Source organism: Oryx dammah, unplaced genomic scaffold, assembly GCF_014754425.2.
Source record: "Oryx dammah isolate SB20612 unplaced genomic scaffold, SCBI_Odam_1.1 HiC_scaffold_17, whole genome shotgun sequence".
Lineage (NCBI taxonomy): Eukaryota > Metazoa > Chordata > Mammalia > Artiodactyla > Bovidae > Oryx > Oryx dammah.
Genome location: NW_024070201.1, coordinates 63,515,909 through 63,537,148, shown reverse-complemented (window position 1 = coordinate 63,537,148; position 21,240 = coordinate 63,515,909). Strand labels below are relative to the sequence as shown.

At 45.3% G+C, this 21,240-nt stretch overlaps 1 protein-coding gene across 1 annotated transcript in view; it reads left to right on the top strand.

The window, feature by feature from the left end:
* The window catches only part of SLC1A2 (solute carrier family 1 member 2), a 160,472-nt gene that overhangs the window by 88,916 nt on the left and 50,316 nt on the right, over positions 1 to 21,240 (top strand). Inside the window, exons 2-5 of the mRNA XM_040259014.1 lie at positions 10,712 to 10,851; positions 12,831 to 12,983; positions 15,552 to 15,802; positions 20,616 to 20,784. Coding sequence (XP_040114948.1) covers positions 10,712 to 10,851; positions 12,831 to 12,983; positions 15,552 to 15,802; positions 20,616 to 20,784 — 713 coding nt within the window. The remainder of the gene's footprint in view (positions 1 to 10,711; positions 10,852 to 12,830; positions 12,984 to 15,551; positions 15,803 to 20,615; positions 20,785 to 21,240) is intronic.

Sequence of the window (21,240 nt, the reverse complement as noted above, 5' to 3'; positions counted from 1 at the left end):
TACTTAATACTAATCTTTTGATGTTCAGACTACCTGCCCTTTCTTGCAAAACTTCTGTACAAGCTGGCTCCTCCCCTCATCTTCTCAGCAGTTCTCTCAGGGTTACTTGAGGTGCTGTCTCCCAGCCTTAAGTTCTAAAAATTCCCACCAAATAAAACATAACTCTCAACTTTGAGCTTCTGAATATTTTTTGAGTCCACAGTCCTAATGTATCTTCCCGTGTCCTCATCAGTTTTCCCTGAAGGCCTCATTAGCTGAGGTTCATGGCTCCACATTCCCCAAGAATGCTGGGAGCAGTGAGGCCACCACGCTTGGGCAGGGCAACTGGATCAAAACCACCAGCAAGGAAGGGCCAGCCCTTGAGTGGTGCTGACCTGCCCTTCCTCCCTTCCACTGGTTTTTCTAATGTGAGTATTTGTACATCTGTTCTCTTTTCCCTCCTCCTCACAGATTTCTTAGTCTTTTAGAACACTGCCATCTAGAATGGAGTATCACCCAGAACCTGTGACTAGAACATATTTTTTGTCTAATCACCCATTCATTCATTCATTTCTAAACATACAATGATTGAGTGTCTACTATGTGCCAGGAACCACACTGAGTGTGGGAAAGGCAGAATCAAGTAAGTCAAAATCTTGCCTTAATCCTAGTCTAATGGGGGAAAAGACAAGTAAATTGTGAGAAGTACCTTGAGAGAAGTAAGCTGCAGGAAGAACATCCAAAAAGAAAACTTGGGAATCAACACAGACTTCCCGAGGGAAGTCATAGCAGAATTGAATTTTGAAGAGGAAATAAAGATGAGTCTACAAAGGCTGGGTCAGAGGGTGTGGGGAAGAGGACACTTTAGCAGAAGAGACAGTTTGCCTCAAGGCAAACTAATTGGGGCCAGGTTCCCTGTGGCTCACACCTGGAACCCATGCCCCATGAATTGCCTCCTTTTATTGGACTAATATGAAGTTTTCAAATTTATTTTCATGTTGTTCAGTGAACCAGAGCCAGAGGGAATGGCATTTACTTCAGAATCGGCATGCCTCTGGGGACTGGGCTGGCCAGTGTGGCCAATGTGTTCCTAGGCCATGGCTCAATCTTTATTTTTAGAAGGAGTTCCCAGTTTGGGAAGATCAAACACCTCCACCCCAGTCTGTCACTTGGGCCGGGAGATTCACTGTCCCTTGGTGTCTTATTTCTGTTTTGGGTGATGAACCTTTCTGGAGATGGGTGATTCTATTGGGTCAAGGCTGACTCAAGTCTCTACCCTGGGGAGGACCTCACAAAAGTCCAGAGGTTTTATACTTAAGGATGTTCTCCTGATGCTCTTCCAGAGGTGATCCAGGCCAGTTCACAGTGTGGAGCTTACAGCCCTGGGAACTTCCCAGGCTTCCACCCACTTGGGCCTCCTTCTGGTACTTTCTTTTCGTAAAAAGCACAAACACCATTTGTTGCTATAGTGACATACTAAAACTCAGTGGTAGCTAAGCTATCTGAGTGGTCATTTTGTACCATTTTAGGCATTTAAGACAAGGAAAGGAAGCTAAAATAGAACGTTGATTTTGCGTTAAATACTGTTGGTGCTTTCATAAGTACCATTCATTTTCTTTGGCTCCAAAATCACAGTGGGCGGTGACTGCTGCCATGAAATTAAAAGATGCTTGCTCCTTGCAAGAAAAGCTATGACAAACCCGGACAGTATATTAAAAAGCAGAGACATCACTTTGCCGACAAAGGTCCATATAGTCAAAGCTATGGTTTTTTCAGTAATCATGTATAGATGTGAGAGTTGGATCATAAAGAAGGTTGAACACCAAAGAATTGATGCTTTCAAACTGTGGTGTTGGAGAAGATTCTTGAGAGTCTGTTGGACAGCAAGAAGATCAAACTAGTCAATCCTAAAGGAAATAAACCCTGAATATTCACTGGAAGGACTAATGCTGAAGCTGAAGCTCCAATACTTTGGCCACCTGAAGAGCTGGCTCATTGGAAAAGACCCTGATGCTGGGAAAGATTTAAGGCAGGAAAAGAAGGGGACAACAGAGGATAAGATGGTTGGATGGCATTACCAATTCAATGGACGTGAGTTTGAGCAAGCTCTGGGAGATGGTGAAGGAGAGGGAAGCCTGGTGTGCTGGAGTCCATGGGGTCACAAAGAGTCAGACAGGACTTAGTGACTGAACAACAACAAAAAATCTTACTGAAGGTTCTATGATGACCAGTGAGTTGAACGTTATCGTTCTAGAGATGAAATGAATTCCTTGTCCCAGCCATAACTGAAAAAGGTAGATTTTAACCAAGAATCCAATGACCATGTAATTATGTAGTTGCATTCTGCCAAGGTCCCTTCTGTCAGCTGCTAATCAGAGCTAGTGATTTTGACTTTTGGTTCTCAACAGAATGAGTGTCATTTTATTTAGGCCTTCATGGTTTTTTCTCCTAGTACTTCTTTTTTTTTTAATTAAAAAATTTTTGATTTATTTTTTATTGGAGGATAAGTGCTCTACAGTGTTGTGTTGGTTTCTACTGTACAACGAAGTGAATCAGCTGTAGGTACACATATATCCCCTCCTTCCTGAGCCTCTCTGCCACCCCACCCCCTCCCCATCCTGGCCCTCTAGGTCATCACAGAGCACCAAGCTGAATTCCCTGTTCTATACAGCTGCTTCACATTATATATTTTACATATGGTAGTGTGTGTGTATGTATGTGTGTGTATGTGTGTAAATTTATGTACGTGCATGCTTAGTCGCTCAGTCGTGTCCGACTCTGTGCAACCCCATGGACTGTAGCCCACCAGGCTCCTCTGTCAATGGGGATTCCCCAGGCAGCAATACTGGAGTGAGCTGCCTCTGCTATTCTCTCAGTTCATCCCACTCTCCCTTCCCTTCCCTGTGTCCACACTCCATTGTCTATGTCTGCGTCTCTATTCTTGCCTTGCAAATAGGTTCATCTGGACCATTTTTTTCTAGATTCTATATAGATGCATTAATATACAATATTTGCTTTTCCCCTTCTGACTTTATTCTGTATAACAGTCTCTAGGTTCACCCATGTCACTATAACTGACTCAAATTAGTTCTTTTTCTGGCTGAGTAATATTCCATTGCATATATATCTCCTACTACTTCCTGTGTGAGAACACCTGAAGTCCCAACTGACTCTATTTGCCATTTATGTCATTAGCCAGTTTGGGCCCCTTGGCCTGGAAAGTGATAAAAAAGAATTCATTTTTTTATCTTGATTGGCTATGAATGAGATAGGTGACCTTTCAGTGATTTGAAGGTGAATTTGGCAATTGGCTGGACAAATGCCAGTTCACCTGTTGGACTATATTCCCAGGACGTTGATCTGCCCCTTTGAGAAGTCTAGACTAAGAATTGGTCAGACATGAGAGGGTATTAAGATGATTCCTGTGTCTGAATTATACACTGAATTTGACCCCAAACTCAGTGCTAGTAGTTCTAGAAAAACATGCTTATGTAGCAGAGATAGGAAAGGAGAAAATGGAGGTAAAGACATTAAGCAATGGTTGTTGTTACCACTGGTTTGTCTCTTATCTGTATGTCACCCATAAGGTCTAAGCTCATTCAGTCCTCAGTAGAATAGAATGGAGGCTACCTCTCTGGAACTGAAGGCTATTAATTACCACCTTGCACCCCAGGAGAATTAGAGAATCACAGAATTTTAGAACGATAGAGAATTTCTGATACAGCCCTCTTACTTTACAAATTAAGAGCCTGGGACCTAAAATATAAAAAATCTGCCAAATTGATACCTAAACCCTACTGGTATTTCATTTCAAGAGTGTGTTTTTATCATTTCGTAGTGCTTTACTCTTCTGTCTGCTGATTATGAGCAAGTAAATTTATATCCATCTGATACTGTTTCTGACACAGCCAGTTAGTAGCACCCTGGAGTTAGAACCCAGACCTCCTGACTTCCCATCTCACGTTGCCTACTAGGTCCAATCCCATCATGATTTGGGATAATTGTAAACTGTGCTCCTTAGCCAGACCCTCTGATAGTCAAGAAGCTTAAGATGTATCATTTGTGAAGTCTGGTGTTCACTGGCAGGGCTTTTCCAGCAAGCATGTGATCTAGGAAATGGACACAGTAAACAGAAGGGACTGAAGGAGATTTGGAGGCTGTGAACCTCTAGGTTTCATTTATTCTCAGGATCTATGAGGACACAGCATCTGTCAGAGAGATTCTGACTTCTTGGTTAGTGAGCATCCTTGACATGGTTAAACCCAGTCTTACAGGATCTAGAATGGGTGAAGGGAGTGGCTGTTGGAAATTCCCAACTGTTTTAGAGTTCCTGCCCCTTTCCCTATGGGGTGGTGTTCTTTAAGGACCCAGGGAATTCCCAGATGTGGGACAATCAGAACTGTAACCACAGTTTTGTGGTGTTCAGAGCTGACAGCACTGGTATTTCTGGCATTCTTCTCCAAAGACCTTGGCCACCCTGGGGGAAAGCCCCCTCAACAAACACTGTTTCTATTCTTGAGGGTCTAACCTAGTGTCTCCCATTAGGGCAGTTTCTGGACACTGTCTTTTCTGCGCCTCTGAGGTCTTTGATTTGGGCCTCAGAGGGTGGGAGGGGTGATGTTCATGGCAGATCTCACATCTTCCAGATAAAAACACACCAGTTGCTTTTAGGTTCCCTGGAGAACATTCTGTTGTCACCTCATTGAACCAGCGTAGGAGGAAAAATAGAATTCAGTGCCAGTTAAGTTGACACAGAAGTGTGCAGGCAGGAAATTTGTTTCCAACACCACATCTAATGAGTCTATCGTTAGAGGCTCTTGGCAGAGTGAGGGAAAACAAACGCAAATGAAAAACAGGTTCTGAGAACTGTTTAAAACTTAGTACCAGCCCCATTACACGCTCCCTTTGGATTCACAGAGGCTGTTCTGCATGTTAAGCTGAGCTTGCCTTTGAAACAGAACTCACATGGATTTGCATGAGAAAGAACAGACCAGCAACTGACTGCAAAATTAACAGCTGTTTAAATAGTTCTGGAGGAGCTAAGGCGGAAAGAAGTTATAGGCTCATTGTTCAAGTCTGGATTATCCAAGAAGCTCTCCCATCACATGGCTTTACTTTGTTGGGCAGTGGAGAGAGATCTGGTGGAACTGGCTTATGGAACATTCCAGTTAAGGAATTGCATTGCTAAATCTTCCATCCAGAAGGTACTCAAGTAGAAACAGAGGTGATGAACACTTTGGGGAGAGCATCAGGCTTGATGGATTTGGTAGAACCAAGCCATCACACTTGGGCTTTCACAGTCTTTATTGCTTGGTTCCCTCTGCATAGCCACAAGTTGTAGGAATGGAGTGTTAATATAAGGATAAATGTGTGCACTTGGATTAACTTATTATGTTTATCCAACAGACTTACCCAGATCAGGCCTTCCCCTTCCTGTTCATTGCCAGGGTAGCAAATCTGCAGGATGCTGTGACCTCAACCTTCCTCCTGGGTTCAACTCACGTTTCTCTGGAATTCACTTCTCTTGAAGCTGGGACAGTCATTGAAATCCACCATATTCACGATGATAATGAGATGTAGCATTACTGCCTTGACTTTTGTTTGAATGTGTCTGTGCTAAAAACCAACATGTGGACACCAGAATTGGCATCTGGTAGGAGCTAGTTTGGACAAATACATTCCTAAATTGTGTATATTTCATTTATTTGCTAAGCTCTGGACAAATTGCATTCTTAATTTAGGAGACCCCTCATTCCTCCAGGTTTCTGGTCAAATGCCCTTTATCACAGAAGCTCTCCTTTCCTGACCAGCTGGTGCACAATAGCTCTGTCTTCTTTCTGCCTGTCATCCTCTTCCTAGCATATTACCTCCACTTGAAATATATTTTTTCATTTATTTGTTCTCCACTAAAATGTACATCCTGCGGGACAAGGGCTTTGTCTCTTTTGTCTATTGTGTTATTGTAGCACCTGTAACAGCTTGGGGCCTGTAACATATGCCCAATAGGAACTTGTGGAATAAATGCAGAATGGTGAGAGGGTTGCTCGGGGGTATGCTGCCAGCTGCTGTAGAAGGACCTGGTTCCCAAGAGGAAGCACAGTGCCCTGTGTAGCTGCCTTCCAGTTCATAGTTTCTTTAAACAAACATTTATCAAGTGCTTGGGGCCAGGTGTTAAAGAACACAGTCCTGCTCTCAGGGTTTGAAGAGTGGTGGAGGATGTAGACGTTTAAATTAAATCCATCCTTTAAGATCCAGCTCTGGTATCAGTCCCTCCTGGGAACCTTTCTTTAACTTTCTTCTTCTTCCCCAAAGCCAGGTTAGGCACCATTCTTACCAGGTCCCATAGCATCCTGTACAGGATCGTATCATGGCCGGTATGTAAGGAGACAAGTGCCAGACCCTGTGCGTTGTGTTCCGCATACAAGCTCCTTAAGGGCAAGGATTATACTTTACTCATTACTGACTGTTGTGTCTGACACACAGAGTCCTCAGTAAATACCAGGTATCCTTGTTATCCCTGTTACTAGGTGCATTCAGTAACCAGCATGCACATAACTGGGGATGTGTGTAAAGTCATATGAAAAACTGTATCTGTTCCAGGGATGTAATGTACACCATGATAACTATAATAACACTGCTGTATGTTATATATGAAAGTTGTTGAGAGTAAATCCTAAAGGTTCTCATCACAAGGAAAAATTTGTTTTCTATTTCTTTAATTTTGTACATATATGAGATGATGGATGTTTTCTAAACTTACTGTGATAATCACTTCACGTTGTATATAAATCAAATCTTTATGCTGCTTACCTTCAACTTATACAGTGCTGTGTGTCATTCATATCTCAGTAAAACTAGAAGGAAAAAAACCTTACAACCATAGGAAGGAATAAAAATGATTTCTGTTATTCAGCTGCTAAGTCGGGTCCTACTCTTTGCTACCCCATGGACTGGAGTATGCCAGGCCTTCTTGTCTCTTACTGTCTCCCTGAGTTTGCCCAAGTTCATGTCCATTGAATCGGTGATGCTATCCAACCCTAAAGATGATTAGAAATGGTAAATACAAAATAAAAACAAAGCAGTATATCTCTTCTTCTGAGGATATATAAGGCTTAGAAGCATTTCTGTATTGTGCTGTACCATGTTGTTTAATATTATGTTCTATAATATTCTCCATTTCAAGCTCTCTTTGTGTTCTTGAGGGGTGTAGGGATCACTTAGACTTGTCAAGGATTTTTACAAAGAGTTCTTGGCGGACTCCCTGCATCCCCAGAGACAAGCAAAGGCCCTGATGCACTTTAACGATGATTTTCTACACACAGATGTTAGAAGCTCCTCCGAGCCTGGAACACGTGTTTAATTCCAAGTGGGCAAGTCACAGGCATCCTCTCAATAAATACTTGTGGGTTCATGAGATTTTGATGCTGCCACTTTGATGTGGCTGTTTTGATTCGGGGCTTCAGGGATGTTTTGCCATGGCTTAAAAGACAAATCGTTAAACAAACAGAGATTCTGTGCAACTCAGAAGGGTGGCCAACAGGCATCCAACCACACTGCTTGATGGGGTGTGGACGTTAACCTAATATTTGTGTGTTTTTACTTGGACGTGTCTGTCTTGATGCCTGACGCTTTCATTACGTCATATGGATCTTGCCAGAATGTCTGGTTTAAATACTTGATAGTCTCACTGAAATACCAACCATGATTCTTACTTCAGTGGCAGGAGGGCTTCAAATGAAACAGAAGGCAGGGGATTACGCTCTCGAGGCACTCATAGAGTATTTTGCCAAGGGCTGGCTAACGAATGCATTCACCATTTCAGAACACGTACGGCCGCCATTATTATTGGCAACTTCCTGGTTTACAGCTTCAGATTATTGGCTAGAGAAGTGTTTAAAAATATAAAAAAGATCCTAATGCAAGCATGGAAATATGGTCCATCCATGTTAAAAAGATTGTTTTGATCATTTTCCCTGCTGTGCTGTAAAGAGAATTTTTCCGTCTGTTTTATTTGGTGGTGGGAGGAAATGGTCTTTCCTGCTTGTTGGTCAGACAGCCCTTGTCTGCTTGCAGCGAACTTCCTGCCCTGTTTTCTTTAGAGTGCCTGAGTGATCATTAACATACACACGTGCCAGACAGTCAGGGGTGCCCGCAAACTAACTAGATGAGTAGAAAAGTAGGCCACTGTAGGAAGACTAAGTGAAAAGTGAAAAAAAGTGAAGTCGCTCAGTCGTCTGACTCTTCGCGACCCCAGGGACTGCAGCCTACCAGGCTCCTCCGAAGGCAATGGCAACCCACTCCAGTGTTCCTGCCTGGAGAATCCCAGGGATAGGGGAGCCTGGTGGGCTGCCGTCTATGGGGTCGCACAGAGTCGGACACGACTGAAGCGACTTAGCAGCAGCAGCAGCTGCAGGAAGACTAAGATGCTTTTGACTAATGTTTTCATCTGAGTGTTCTACCAGACCTTGCTACATTATTCCTAATTTTAAAATATTTTAGAAGCAAGTACATTAAGCAACTTGTTAAGAAAAAGTAAGTCATTGTATTGGGTCCCTGGTCTTGACTCTGAGAGTCCAGAAGCTAAGCTTGGTGTCTTGAAAGAAACAAAGAGAAGTCACTCAGTCATGTCCAACTCTTTGCGACCCCATGGACTGTAGCCACAAGGCTCCTCCCTCCACAGGATTTTCCAGGCAAGAGTACTGGAGTGGGTTGCCGTTTCCTTCTCCAAAGATTGTTTCCGCCCAGTTTTGAACTGGGGACTTTTCACATGTTAGGCAAACGTGATAACCACTACACTATGGAAACCATATGGCTATATGTCCCTAATGGTGTCTTGAATGGTGGTGCAACTGCATAGGTCCCCTAAGTTAAATGTCTCGCTTGTCATGAATATTCCCTGGAGAAAGGAACCACGTGTGCTGGCTGCCTGACATACATCATCCTGTTTAACTTCCACAAGGTAGACCTCGAGCCTTTCTTTCCTTTTCCTTTTTTTTTTTTTTTTTTAAGAGAATATTTCTTTATTTATGGGTATGTCAGGTGTTAGTTATGGCATGAGGACTCTTCCTTGCAGCCACACGGGCTTCTCTCCAATTGTGGTCTGCAGGCTCCAGAGTGCCTGGGCTCTGTAGTTTGCAGTACACAGGCTCTCTAGTTGAGACCCTGGGCTCAGTAGTTTCGGTATGTGGACTTAGTCACCTCACAGCACGTGGGATCTTAGTTCCCTGACCAGGGATCAAATACATTCCCCCTGAGCTGGAAGGCAGATTATTAATCACTGGACAACCAGGGAAGTCCTGAGCCCTTCTTTCTATAAACCACAAAGCTAGCAAGTGATAGAGTCATGATTTGAATCCAGGCTCTCTGATTCCAAAATCCACACTATTTCCAGTATAACCAGTGATTTCAAACCACTGGTCTTCAGGTTGGTGTTGACTCCAAAGGAATGTCTCTCAAGTCTGTGGTGGGAATATCTGAGTAAGGCTGATACCTGTTTATCTTGAAGAAACACATGTGTGCTAAGGTGAATCAGTCATGTCCAGTTCTTTGCTGGACCAAAGGCCACCAGGCTCCTCTGACCATGGGATTCTCCAAGCAAGAATACTGGAGTGGGTTGCCATGCCCTCCTCCAGGGGATCTTCCTGACCCAGGGATCGAACTGGCATCTTTTAGGGTCTACCTGCATCATCAGGCAGGTTCTTTACCACTAGCGCCACCTGGAAATAGTTGTTTATTCAGAGACTGTGACTTGTCTTTCAAGGTGTTAAAGATCGGTTTTGTTTGTTTTTTTTTTTTTGGTCACATGATGGTAGTTGTAAATGACAGCTAACAGAAATGCCCTAAGATGTCAAAGTAAAAAAAAAATTGGCCTCCCTGTGTTGGTCCCCAAGCTTAAACTTGAAATCTTATTGGCCCAGGAAATGACATAGCTGGAAAAAAGAGACAGTCTACTCATTGTCCTGGCAGAGTCTTTGATGGCTGAGTTAGCAGAGCTTGGGTTCACGTGGGGTTTTTCTGGAAGAGGACTGGGATGTATCTGCAGTTGGAGGTGATCACAGGCTGCTTAAAGAGATGCTCCTTTGACACTGAGGAGCATGACTCTTGGGCAGCTCAGAGGAGTCCTGATAATGCAAGTGACCTTTTAAAAACCAGAATGGAATCATTTTTTAAAAGAACTAGAAAACTCATCTTTTCCAAAAGAAAGGTAGAACTTGAACTACTAGCATGTCTGAGTTTTCCGTGTCCAGGATGGGGAAGACTGGAGCTCAGAGGCATTTAATTTAGCAGTGACTCAGGCTGTTACTTTCCTGACCTTAGATTATTAAAAAGTCATCTTTTTGTTCTTGATACAAGAATGAAAGGGCTCAGATTTTGGAGCCAGACATATCTGGGCAAATTACTTTCTGTGAAATGGGGCAGGGACACTTGCCTTGGAGAGTTACCATGGGACTCTTGGAAGAACCTTCTACTGCCTGTCCGATGCCTTTCCTGTGATGATTCAAGATAACAGGGATAAAAACACTTAGCTTGTTGGCATTTGGTGTGTCCTGCTTACAGGTGAACTATCATTTAGGGCACCCTGAGTTTCTTTGACTTTTTACTTCCCTGCCAGTGATTCCAGAATCCCAGCTGTGCCTGGGGAGGCTATTTCGCCTCCTACATCTTGAGCCCCTCAAACTGCAGAGGGGTAGTGCCCAGCAGACTCTAACCACTGCCTTCACTTCTGTTTCAGTGCCAACAACATGCCCAAGCAGGTGGAAGTACGGATGCACGACAGCTACCTGAGCGCGGAGGAGCCAAAGCCACGGCATCTGGGGCTGCGCTTGTGCGACAAACTGGGGAAGAATCTCCTGCTCACCCTGACCGTGTTCGGTAGGAGACAGGTGGCCCCACCCACTCCTCTGCCCCGGGTCTCTCCTGGCTCTTTGTGGAAGCTGGTTCTGGCAGCGGGCACTCTAACCCAGAAAGCAAGCCACACGTGCTGCCTAACCCCACCTTTGCCCTGGCACAGCCACCTCAGTGAGACTCTTTTCCCTTTCACCCGCCCCAGCCATGTTTTCCTCCTAGTGGATCTCAGATTCCAGTGAGCATGACCAGTTTCTGCGGGTAAATGAGCATGCAGATTCCCAGGTCCTGCTCACAGACCATGCTCTGGGCCATTTGCATGAGACCTTGGAATCTGCATCTTAAGCCTTCTGTGCATGTGTGTGTGTGTGTGTGTGTGTGTGTGTGTGTGTGTGTGCTCAGCTGCTTCACTCGTGTCCAGCCCTTTGTAACAATATGGACAGTAGCCCACCAGGCTCCTCTGTCCATGGGATTTTCCAGGCAAGAATACTGGAGTAGGTTGCCATGCCCTCCTCCAGGGGATCTTCCTCACCCAGGAATCAACCCACATCTCCTATACCTTGGGCATGGCAGGCGGATTCTTTACCACTAAGCCACCAGGGAAGCCCCTTAAACGTTCTAGGTGATTCCAAAGCAGATGGTCAGTATACCACATTTAGAGAAGTACCTGCATCTTGATAAAGACAACAGTTGCCAAAACCTCACCAACAAGACTCCAAGGATTCACATTCTCCATGCATCTCATTAACTTAGATTCAGTTAGCACAGTAGCTAATAAGGTCAGTGTGGAAGAGGCTTGTCCTGAAGCTTTGACCTGCTCCAGCTCCACCTCAGAAGCCTTGCTCCTCCGCTTCAGGTCTCACCCAGGAGCTGGTTGTACTTTTGTGTGACCATTGATATAGACTTGGCCTTGGGTTTTCAACCAGGATTTATTGAAAATGGGGGAAATTGCATTTTCTTGTACTGAAACGCCTTCTCCTTTGAGTCAGTCATCTTGGATGTCAGTGGACTACAGTCAGGAGTGGACATTTGCCCCAGCTCAGTTCTCTTAATAGAAGAAAACCGCAGACGTGAGGGTTTTCCAAGGGTTACCCTCCACAGAAGGGATGAAATTTCATTCATCCTAAGTTTTAAAAAAGTGTGCTCTTCACTTGTGGAAGAAAAAAATATCAGATTTCCAGCCGTGTTACTCTCTTTGCATCTCTGGAGTTAATCCCATAGCCATATATGTAGGCTGCCCCTGCCTCCCTCCCCGACTCTAGTCATGCTTATGACCCCATTTGTGGTTTCCACAAGGGTGGCTTATGTTAGCTACCAGTTTGGAGCAATCCAAGGTTTTGTTGTGGAATCCTTGAGTATACAAAGGGAAAGGCTCCTGGTAGCATTTCTGCTCAAATTGTTTCCTCCCAAATCTTATATTTTTAGACACCCTCCTTGATCTCCCTTAAGATCAACATGTTTCAAGATTATGTATCAGGACATAGAAGTCAAAGACAAAGCTCTTTGAGGATGAGCCATGGGGAAATGACTGGAAGTAGAAAAAAGAAAACTAACGCCAGTTTGGTCATGTAAATGTTCCTTTTGTCTGATATTCAGTAACAAAGATAAGAAATATATTAGACACCATGGCATGTACCCAGCCTAGGCTGGGAAGAGAAGCGTATCTGACGTTGTGGGTTATTTCTACTGACAATCTCTGACTCTGAAAGTGGATGATATCCTAAAGAAATTGGGATCAAGTTGCCAGGTTATATTTCTCACAAAGCCTTCAGAAGGCTCTTCTTGACTCTTCCAGTGTGGCCTTTTAAAAGAGTTGGAGATAGAAAACATTTTCTCACAAGTCAACAAAATTAACTTCACTTTTCTAATGGTATTTTTGTTATGTGTTAGTCATCATCTGATAATAGAGAGGTACGAGAAAAGTTAATGTTATTGAACTATATCCCTAGAGCTGTTCATTTGATGAGGGCAAAAAATAGATTCATATTTTTTCTCCTTCCTTATAGGTGTCATCCTAGGGGCAGTATGTGGAGGACTTCTTCGCTTAGCATCTCCTATCCACCCAGATGTGGTTATGTTAATAGCCTTCCCAGGGGATATACTCATGAGGATGCTGAAAATGCTCATTCTCCCTCTCATCATCTCCAGTTTAATCACAGGTAAGACCACTTCTCTGGCACCAGGTCACAGTGGGTCATACTCTTGCTCTAGCTTTTGGATTGACCATAAAATCTCAATGTGGTTGAATCAATGAATCTAATCATCTTCTGTGTCATTTCTCTTCAGAGTCTTGATTTTCCTAACTCTAAAACTGAAATGAAAGTGAAAGTAAAATCTCTCAGTCGTGTCCGACTCTTTGTGACCCCATGGACTGTAGCCTACCAGGCTCCTCTGTCCATGAGATTTTCCAGCAATAATACTGGAGTGACCCCATGGACTGTAGCCTACCAGGCTCCTCTGTCCATGAGATTTTCCAGGCAATAGTACTGGAGTAGATTGCCATTTCCTTCTCCAGGAGATCTTCCCAACCCAGGGATCGAACCCAGGTCTCCCGCATTGCAGACAGACGCTTTACTGTCTGAGCCACCAAGGAAGCCCACAAAACTGAAATAAGCAACCTTAAGAAAGAGAGTCTGGTTCATCTGTCTGTGTAGCAGCAGAAGATAAAAAGGAAATAGCCACATGTTAAAAGTGATCATCTCTAGAGATTTTAATTTGCAATATACACTTTTCTCATTTTCTAAATTGTATTTGTTCAGAAACTGACAAATAAAGATAACACATAGAAAAAGAAGTTTCTTCTTTAATAATTAGTTGCGTGTAGAGGGAAGTGGTTATTAACAATGAATGGAATACTAGATATGAAACTCTTGGAGTGTTTCAGAAGAAAGGTGCCCTTAATGTGTAGTTCATGTCTACTTGTGTTTTGGCTCAAAGAGTTGTTTCATTTGAAATAATTTTATTTTTTCCCCTCCCCAGGCTTATACAGGTAGTTTCCTCCTTACCAAATATTACTCAAATGTTGTTGAAATTATTGAATGTTAGAGACTAAGCTCTGGGTTAGGGATGAAGAACTGGGATTTGGTTTGTATCTGGGGGACCAACAGGCTGGGTGATCTTGAGAAATCTGTTCTAGACCACCCACCTTATGAATGTAGTGAAGCTCTAGTATCCCCAAGAGATTCAGCTGTTACAGCCTCGTAGCTGGTTGGCCAATGAATCCAGTGAGGGAAAGATCTGGCACTCACTGTCAGGAAGGTCTTAGCACTCAGCCTCAGACTGCATGAAGCTGTATTTTACTTTAAAAGCTCCTTTTGAAATCAGAGAAATTTGTTCTCCATGCCTGTTTAATAGATTGTACATTAGCCAACCCAGTAAGGAAGTTTCATTTCCATTAGCTAGAGTTAGACTTCAGATTGATTGAAAGGACAGATAGGTCATATATGGGTCAGCTTCATTCAGAAAAGTTAATGTCAATAATAGTCTCCTCCTGCATGGCAAAAAAGACTGATCTCCAGTAAAAGTTGCATGTCTCAGTCTAGTAAAAGCAGGAACTGAAACCAGGAAATAGAAAAACTGAAGAAACTACTGGAAAAAAACCCAGTGAAGGCTGGAGTTTTTGTGACTTGCTTGGAGTTTCTGCTAACCATCACAGAAGCTTCTGAGAATTAGCTTCCACCCATGCTGGGTGTTTTGTACATGTGTTCTCACGTCGCTATACAAGGTCAGAAAACGTGGTCTCCATCAGCTTCATCTGAGAGGAGTGATAGGGCTGTGCTAGAACCACTTCCACTTTCCCAGACTTTGGATTTTGTGACCCGTAATGTATTCAAAAGAGATTTTGAATACATAGGGCTACCAACCTTTTGTTTCCCTAAGTGAGGACCTTCAAACAAACCAACCAAAAAACCTAACATGTACCAGCATGACCACTTCATAAGGAAAGGATTTCTTAATACCTAAGAAGTGGGAAGGACATAATCTCAGAATCAAAAATTGAATAGAGCATTCAACTTTCACTATCACAGGCTGAAAAAAAAATGTTGTCACCAACCAGTTTATAAACCCTGGACCAGATGTTCTCCAGCTTTTCACAGTTCCCTGTATGCGTGTGATCAGTCGCTCCGTCGTGTCTGACTCTTATGACCCCCATGGACTGCAGCCCACCAGGCTCCTCTGTCCATGGGATTTTCCAGGCAAGAATACTAGAGTGGGGTGCCATTTCCTCCAAGGGATCTTCCTGACACAAGGATAGAATTATGTCTCTTGCGTCTCCTGCATTGGAAGGCAGATTCTTTACCACTAGCGCCACCCTCTAGAATCTCAAAAATATCCTTGGAAAATTGAATTGTAAACCGTGGCGTTGACCAAATATTCAGTTGAAGGAGGTTTAATTAACCATTAATACATTTGAGTAATACAAAGCCCAGGGTTGGTTATAGGTATGCGTGCCAAGTAGCTTCAGTCGCGTCTGACTGTTTGCGACCCCGTGGACTGTAGGCTGTCAGGCTCCTCTGTCCGCGGGGATTCTCCAGGCAAGAATAGTGGAGTGGGTTGCCATTTTCTCCTCCAGGGAATCTTCCCAACCTTGGGATCAAACCCAGGTCCCCTGCATTGCAGGTGGATTCTTTACCACTGAGCACCCGGGGAAGCTATAGGTATGCAGACAGGGGCAAGTAACAGGGAGATAATGGAACTAATCCTTCTGGATTTCTTTTTCTATCCAGGGTTGTCAGGCCTGGATGCTAAAGCCAGCGGCCGCTTAGGCACAAGAGCTATGGTGTACTACATGTCCACAACCATCATTGCCGCGGTGTTGGGGGTCATCCTTGTCCTGGCCATCCACCCAGGGAACCCCAAACTCAAGAAGCAACTGGGGCCTGGGAAGAAGAACGATGAAGTGTCCAGCTTAGATGCCTTTTTGGACCTTATTCGGAATCTCTTCCCTGAAAACCTTGTTCAAGCCTGTTTTCAGCAGGTAACCCAGAGTTCTGATAGTCTTGCTTCTCCAAACTCCTAAGTTATGAAGGTGATAACTTTGAGACTATTTCAGCAAACCAGCTGTGGGCAATAATTTTTTTCATATTTATGTCTCTGCCTAAGTGTGGGGGATCCTCTGGGGCAGAATTTTCAGATAGGAGTCCCTTAGTCTTTTTTTTTTTAACTTCCATTTCTTTTGCAGTACGTTTAATAGCATTTAGCTCTGGAATCTCTCTTCTCCTTTTTCCTGTTTGTCTCTTTTTCTTCTTTTTGGTTCTTCTCTCTGTATCATCCACAGGCACATTTTTATCACCCTTGCCCACAACCCTCTAGAGTACCCAGTGGTTCTCGATCTTAGCAATGTTAGCAAAACCACATGTAGTCCATTTCAAAATGCTTATTTATGTTCTACAGAATCAGAATCTCCAGAATGGGCCCACTAATTGGGTATTCATCAAAATTATACTTGAGGGTGTTTGTCAAAGTAATACATGAGGCTTGTAGAAATTTAAAGAAATTTTTGAATGCACATAAAGTAAAAATTCAAGTCCCCATGTCCCTTCTCTAGGCTACTCATGTTTCCTCCTATAAATATAAATATATATATGTATATATATTTGTCACATGTATGTTGTGTATGTGTGTATAAAATAAAAAAATATCAATCTGGGATGTTGCATCATACATACGGTGTTACATTCTACTTTCTTGTTTAACAGTGTTTTAGTGTCATCTCGTTTTCTGTGGTTGTGTAGTATTTCTAAAGGATAAATTCTAGAAGCAAAACATGCCCTGCCAAAGAGTTGATATTTTGAATTTGCTGATGTTATAAAAAATGGTCCTACAAAATTTGTAGCAATATATACTCCTACCAACTGCATACACACGTATCTGTTTTTTTTAACACACAATTTTTAAAGCCTGTTGATTCTGCTGGGTATGTTACCGGCCAGAGTTCTTAGACTCTAGAAACTGATAAGAGGTCAGACGAGAAATTTAGGCAAGGCTTTATTTGACCTCAGGCTGCAGCTGGAGGAAGTGAGAACAAGTAACAGCTTCTCTTGCTCTGTCCCTGAATGTGCGTGTGAATGTGCCCCTGAATGTGGGGGGTGGGGAGTGTAGGGGTGCAGGACAAGCTGGTCCCTTAAATTGGGTGAGGGTAGGGTGGTCCAGGGGTTAGGCCAGGAGGGTGCCTTGGTGGTCTGCCCACTCCCTTGGTGGTGCTGTGTGCAGGAGTCATGCCTGGTACCCTGCTTTTGTTCCAGAAACCTCAGGAGCGGCAGTTCGGTTTTGGGTCTTTTTGCATTATGTTGCTCATAATTTGCCTCAACTGTGCATGCATGCAGTTGTCGTTAGTCCCTGATAGCTTCTTTTTACTGTTGCTTGAGGAGACATTTGCCCCGGTGCAAGCATGGCAGCAAAGCGTCCCAGGTCCCGGGTCCCAAATCCTAGCCTCTCTCAAGTAAATCGACTGAGTCAGCTGCCCAGACGCCCCTCAACAGACAACCAGCCTGTTGTCTAGACCCAAAGTTAGTTTAGGTTAGAATATACTTCAATTCCCATTAGCCCTGGTTGAAAGTAAACTAGAACCAAGGAACCTCCTTCAGCCATTTCCAGTGACTCACAGAAGAATAAATTTAGGAAACAGGTTACAGAGAAGAGAAGTCTGCATTCCCAGCTGCCCTCAAGGTGCCATTGCCACCCACTGCTGAGCCAGGGCACTCTGGATAAATCTGGAATGTGGTCTCTGCTTTCCAAGGCCACTTTGGATGCACTTGTAGCAAGGCACTATGTTAAAGGAAACATCCCAGGCAGGAGAAGTTGAGTGGGGAGTGACTAGAAACCAACTAGGGGACTTCCCTGATGGTGCAGTGGATGGGAGCCCGCCTGCCAGTGCAGGGGACTTGGGTGTGGTCCCTGGTCCGGGAAGACTCCACGTGCCACGCAGTGGCTGAGCCCGTGTGCTGTGACTGCTGAGTCCGCGTGCTGCAACTGCTGAAGGCTGCGTAACCTAGAGCCTGTGCTTCGCAACAAGGGAAGCCACTGCCACGAGAAGCCCTCACGCCCCAAAGAAGAGGCGCCCCCACTCACTGCAGCTAGAGAAAGCAATGAAGGCTCAGTGCAGCCTTAAATAAATACATTTAAGACAAGAAAAACATTCTTTGTCCCGCAAACAGTCATAGATTAAAAAAAGAGAATGAAACAAGCTAGAGAAGGGGTGCTTCCGGGTACCGTCTCTATTGCCCCTGCCCCTCAGCCAGCCTGTTTAGAAAGATGAGCTTGCTGGCTCTGGGGCGGTGGACACAACCAGGGGCCAAGTCTATTCTTAACGTTTTGGAAAGAGCTCCCTGGAGCTGCAGCTGGAGGCCGAGCCGGTGGTGGGAGCAGTATCGGAGGGAGGTGAGAGGGACAGATTTGGGCTTCCCTCTGGTACCCGATCATGACCACGTTCCATGTGAGAAGAAGCCTCTTTCATCTGAGTGACTGGGGCAGGACTGAGAAGCAGGCAGGCCCCCGGAGCTGCGGAGGTGAGCTAGAGGAGAGTTGTGTGGTGTCAGCCATGCTCACGCTTCCTGAGCTGTCTGGTCGATGGGCAATCTCTGCATGTTGCTGCCCTGGGCAAAGGGCACTGAGGGCTGGGGGGCAGCACCAGGATAGAGGATCGGGCCATTCCCTGCCCCGCCCGGCCCTGGATCCACCCCTTCGCTAGCAAAATTCACATGAGGAGTGAGCTCTTCGTCCTCCAGCGAAGCCCAAGGACATGGTCCCTTTGGGTTAGGACTACCGGGAAAAAAAATCATGTGGAATATTTTACCTCAGGCTGAGGGAGGGTGCAGATTTCATAGGCCAATCTCCGGGCAGCCCAGAGGAAAGGGAGCTTAACCCACGGGCAATCCCAAGGGCTTAGGAGGGTCTTGAAGACGGCTGGAAGACAGGGAATGCCTAGACGGTGACATTGCATTGCCAGAAAAAAAAGGCAGAGAACCCCATCTCAGTGGCAGCATCCCTAGCGCCTGGCCTCCAGCTCAAGCCACTCACCTGTGCTCTTGGGGAGCTGTATTTTGGAGTCAATAGAACTCACTTTGAATCCTGCTTAGTAACTGCTAGCTCTCTGTCCTAGGGTTAGTTACTCAGCCCCGTGAGTCCTGAGGGGCTCCTGTTGACATAAGAGGTTGACAGATGTCGCAGGAACGTGGTATACCTGGCCATCTGATCCTGGAGGCCACCATTCATTCAGGCCGATGGCCGTGGTGGCGCCAGTGGTGAAGAATCCGCCTGCCAATGCAGGAGACTCGAGAGACGTGGGTTTGATCCCTGGATCAGGAAGATCCCCTGGAGAAGGGAACGGCAACCCACTCCAGTAATCTTGCCTGGAGAATCCTGTGGACAGAGGCGCCTGGCAGGCTACGGTCCATGGGGTCACAAAGAGTCAGACACGACTGACGTGACTGAGCACACACATGGCCACTACTCCTTTGAGCTTTAGCTTCTTTAGCCTTCTCGGAATAGGCCTGTATTCGGCTATGGTCCTCACTTTGTCCCCAGGCACATGACTCTGTTGTCCATGGAGGCGTCCCTTCAGATCCCCGCTGCATTCTCCCTTTGGGCCATCATTGCCCAGGCCAAGGGGGCTGTGAGCTGCCTGCTCCCATTCAGCCGGCCTTCCTCCTCTCCCAGCACAAGTGCATGTGGCCAGGTTGGAACACAGAGCACTGCCTCACCCCAGGGCGTGTACGCTGTACTTCCCTCTCCTAGTTAGGAGAGCCGATCTGTTCAGCCTTGCTTTCCCTTGGGCTCAGCTGCTGGAGGATTGTGTCCATATAGTTTAGCAGGCAGCACAGGTGGTGAAAGAACTCGGGGGTGGTCAGTGCATCTGAGCTGAAGTCCCAATAACTCTATGACATCTGACGAGTCACTTGACTTCTCCATGCCTCTTCTTCCGTATCTATTCAGGCTTCAGCCATCTGTCGCCTACTACATGCCAGCACTGACATTCTAGGATTCTGCACGCCTTCTATTTTCATGCCCAGGGAGGTAGTGATTCTCTGGGCTCAGACGTTGCATTTTCACAGCATGAAGAATGCCTGGCACCTTTGAAAATAGAATGGCTGCCCCAGATGTCGAGGAACAGCCTGAGAGCTTCTTAGGGGACTGTTGGCCCAGAGATGCTTGGGGAACATGGAGCAAGTCTTGGTATCATTGCCCAGAAGGAGAGGCTGTCCTCCCACCTCACACCTCCCTGCTGTGGTGACTGCTGGTGGCTGGCACATCTGGCAGCCAGATGGAAATCCCCAGCAGAGCCAGGCTCTGGGAGGAGCCCACGTGAGAGTGGGTCTTTCAAGACTCCCATGTGATGGAAACCAGGCAGAGAGAAGCAAATCGTGTGAGTCATGGGATGCTGATCTGACCCCCACCAAGACCATCACCCTCCTATTCCTGGCCAGATCCAGGACCCGTCACAGGGGCCAGCAGGTCATCCAACTGGGTTTCATATTTGATATTGTCTCCCTGGGAATGAAAGAAGCAGACAGGCGTCACTCCGCTCAAAGCTTGTGTCCCGTTACTGACCATACTGCTCATAGTAATTACAAGAGAATATTATAAGTCCTGTCCCTACCATGGGATGAGGACAGCCATTTCTCACCTGTATTTGTGCCTTAAAGCATCACTCTGTCAAATTCCCCAATTTTATAATCTCGTTTATGACATTTCTTATTTTTGACATATTAGGAATTTAAAAACACATAATTGGCTAGGATTTTGGTGATTTTAACAGCGTCTCATCTTTGTTTTTTTCCCCATCCCATTAGATTCAAACAGTGACCAAGAAAGTCCTGGTGGCCCCCCCATCAGAGGAGGACAGCAATTCTACCAACGCTATCCTCTCGCTGTTGAATGAGACTGTGACCGAGGCTCCGGAGGAGACCCAGGTGGTCATCAAGAAGGGCCTGGAGTTCAAGGATGGCATGAACGTCTTAGGTGAGTACCCTTGTCTTCATCTCCTTGCGGGAGACACCTCTGCCGGGGTCACGTGGCCCGCCTTCCTGGCCGTGCAGCACCCGGGCATCCTGAAAGCCAGTCGCCTTGCTGTCCTGTAGGTGGAGCAAGAGGCTTTCTCTGGGGAGCGATTTGAGGGTAACTGGGACTGAGTTGAGAGGAAGGGCAAGGGAGAAGGCAGGAGCAATACCACGTGGGGGTGTGGGGACTGGCGTTGGAGAAGAAGGGACTAACATAGGGCACTTCCCTGACTTTCTGCCTGGTCTTGGCCAGTCACTTTCTCTGACTCTGCATTTCATGAGGTTACACAACCGAGTCTTTTATTTCTTTCTCTTCTAGCCACCCTTGAGTGAGTCTCAGGACTGTGTAGGCTTAGGAGCTGTCCCACCCCAGTCATCACAGTCTGTAAACAAAGGCAGTGCTTTTAGAAGTGGAAAG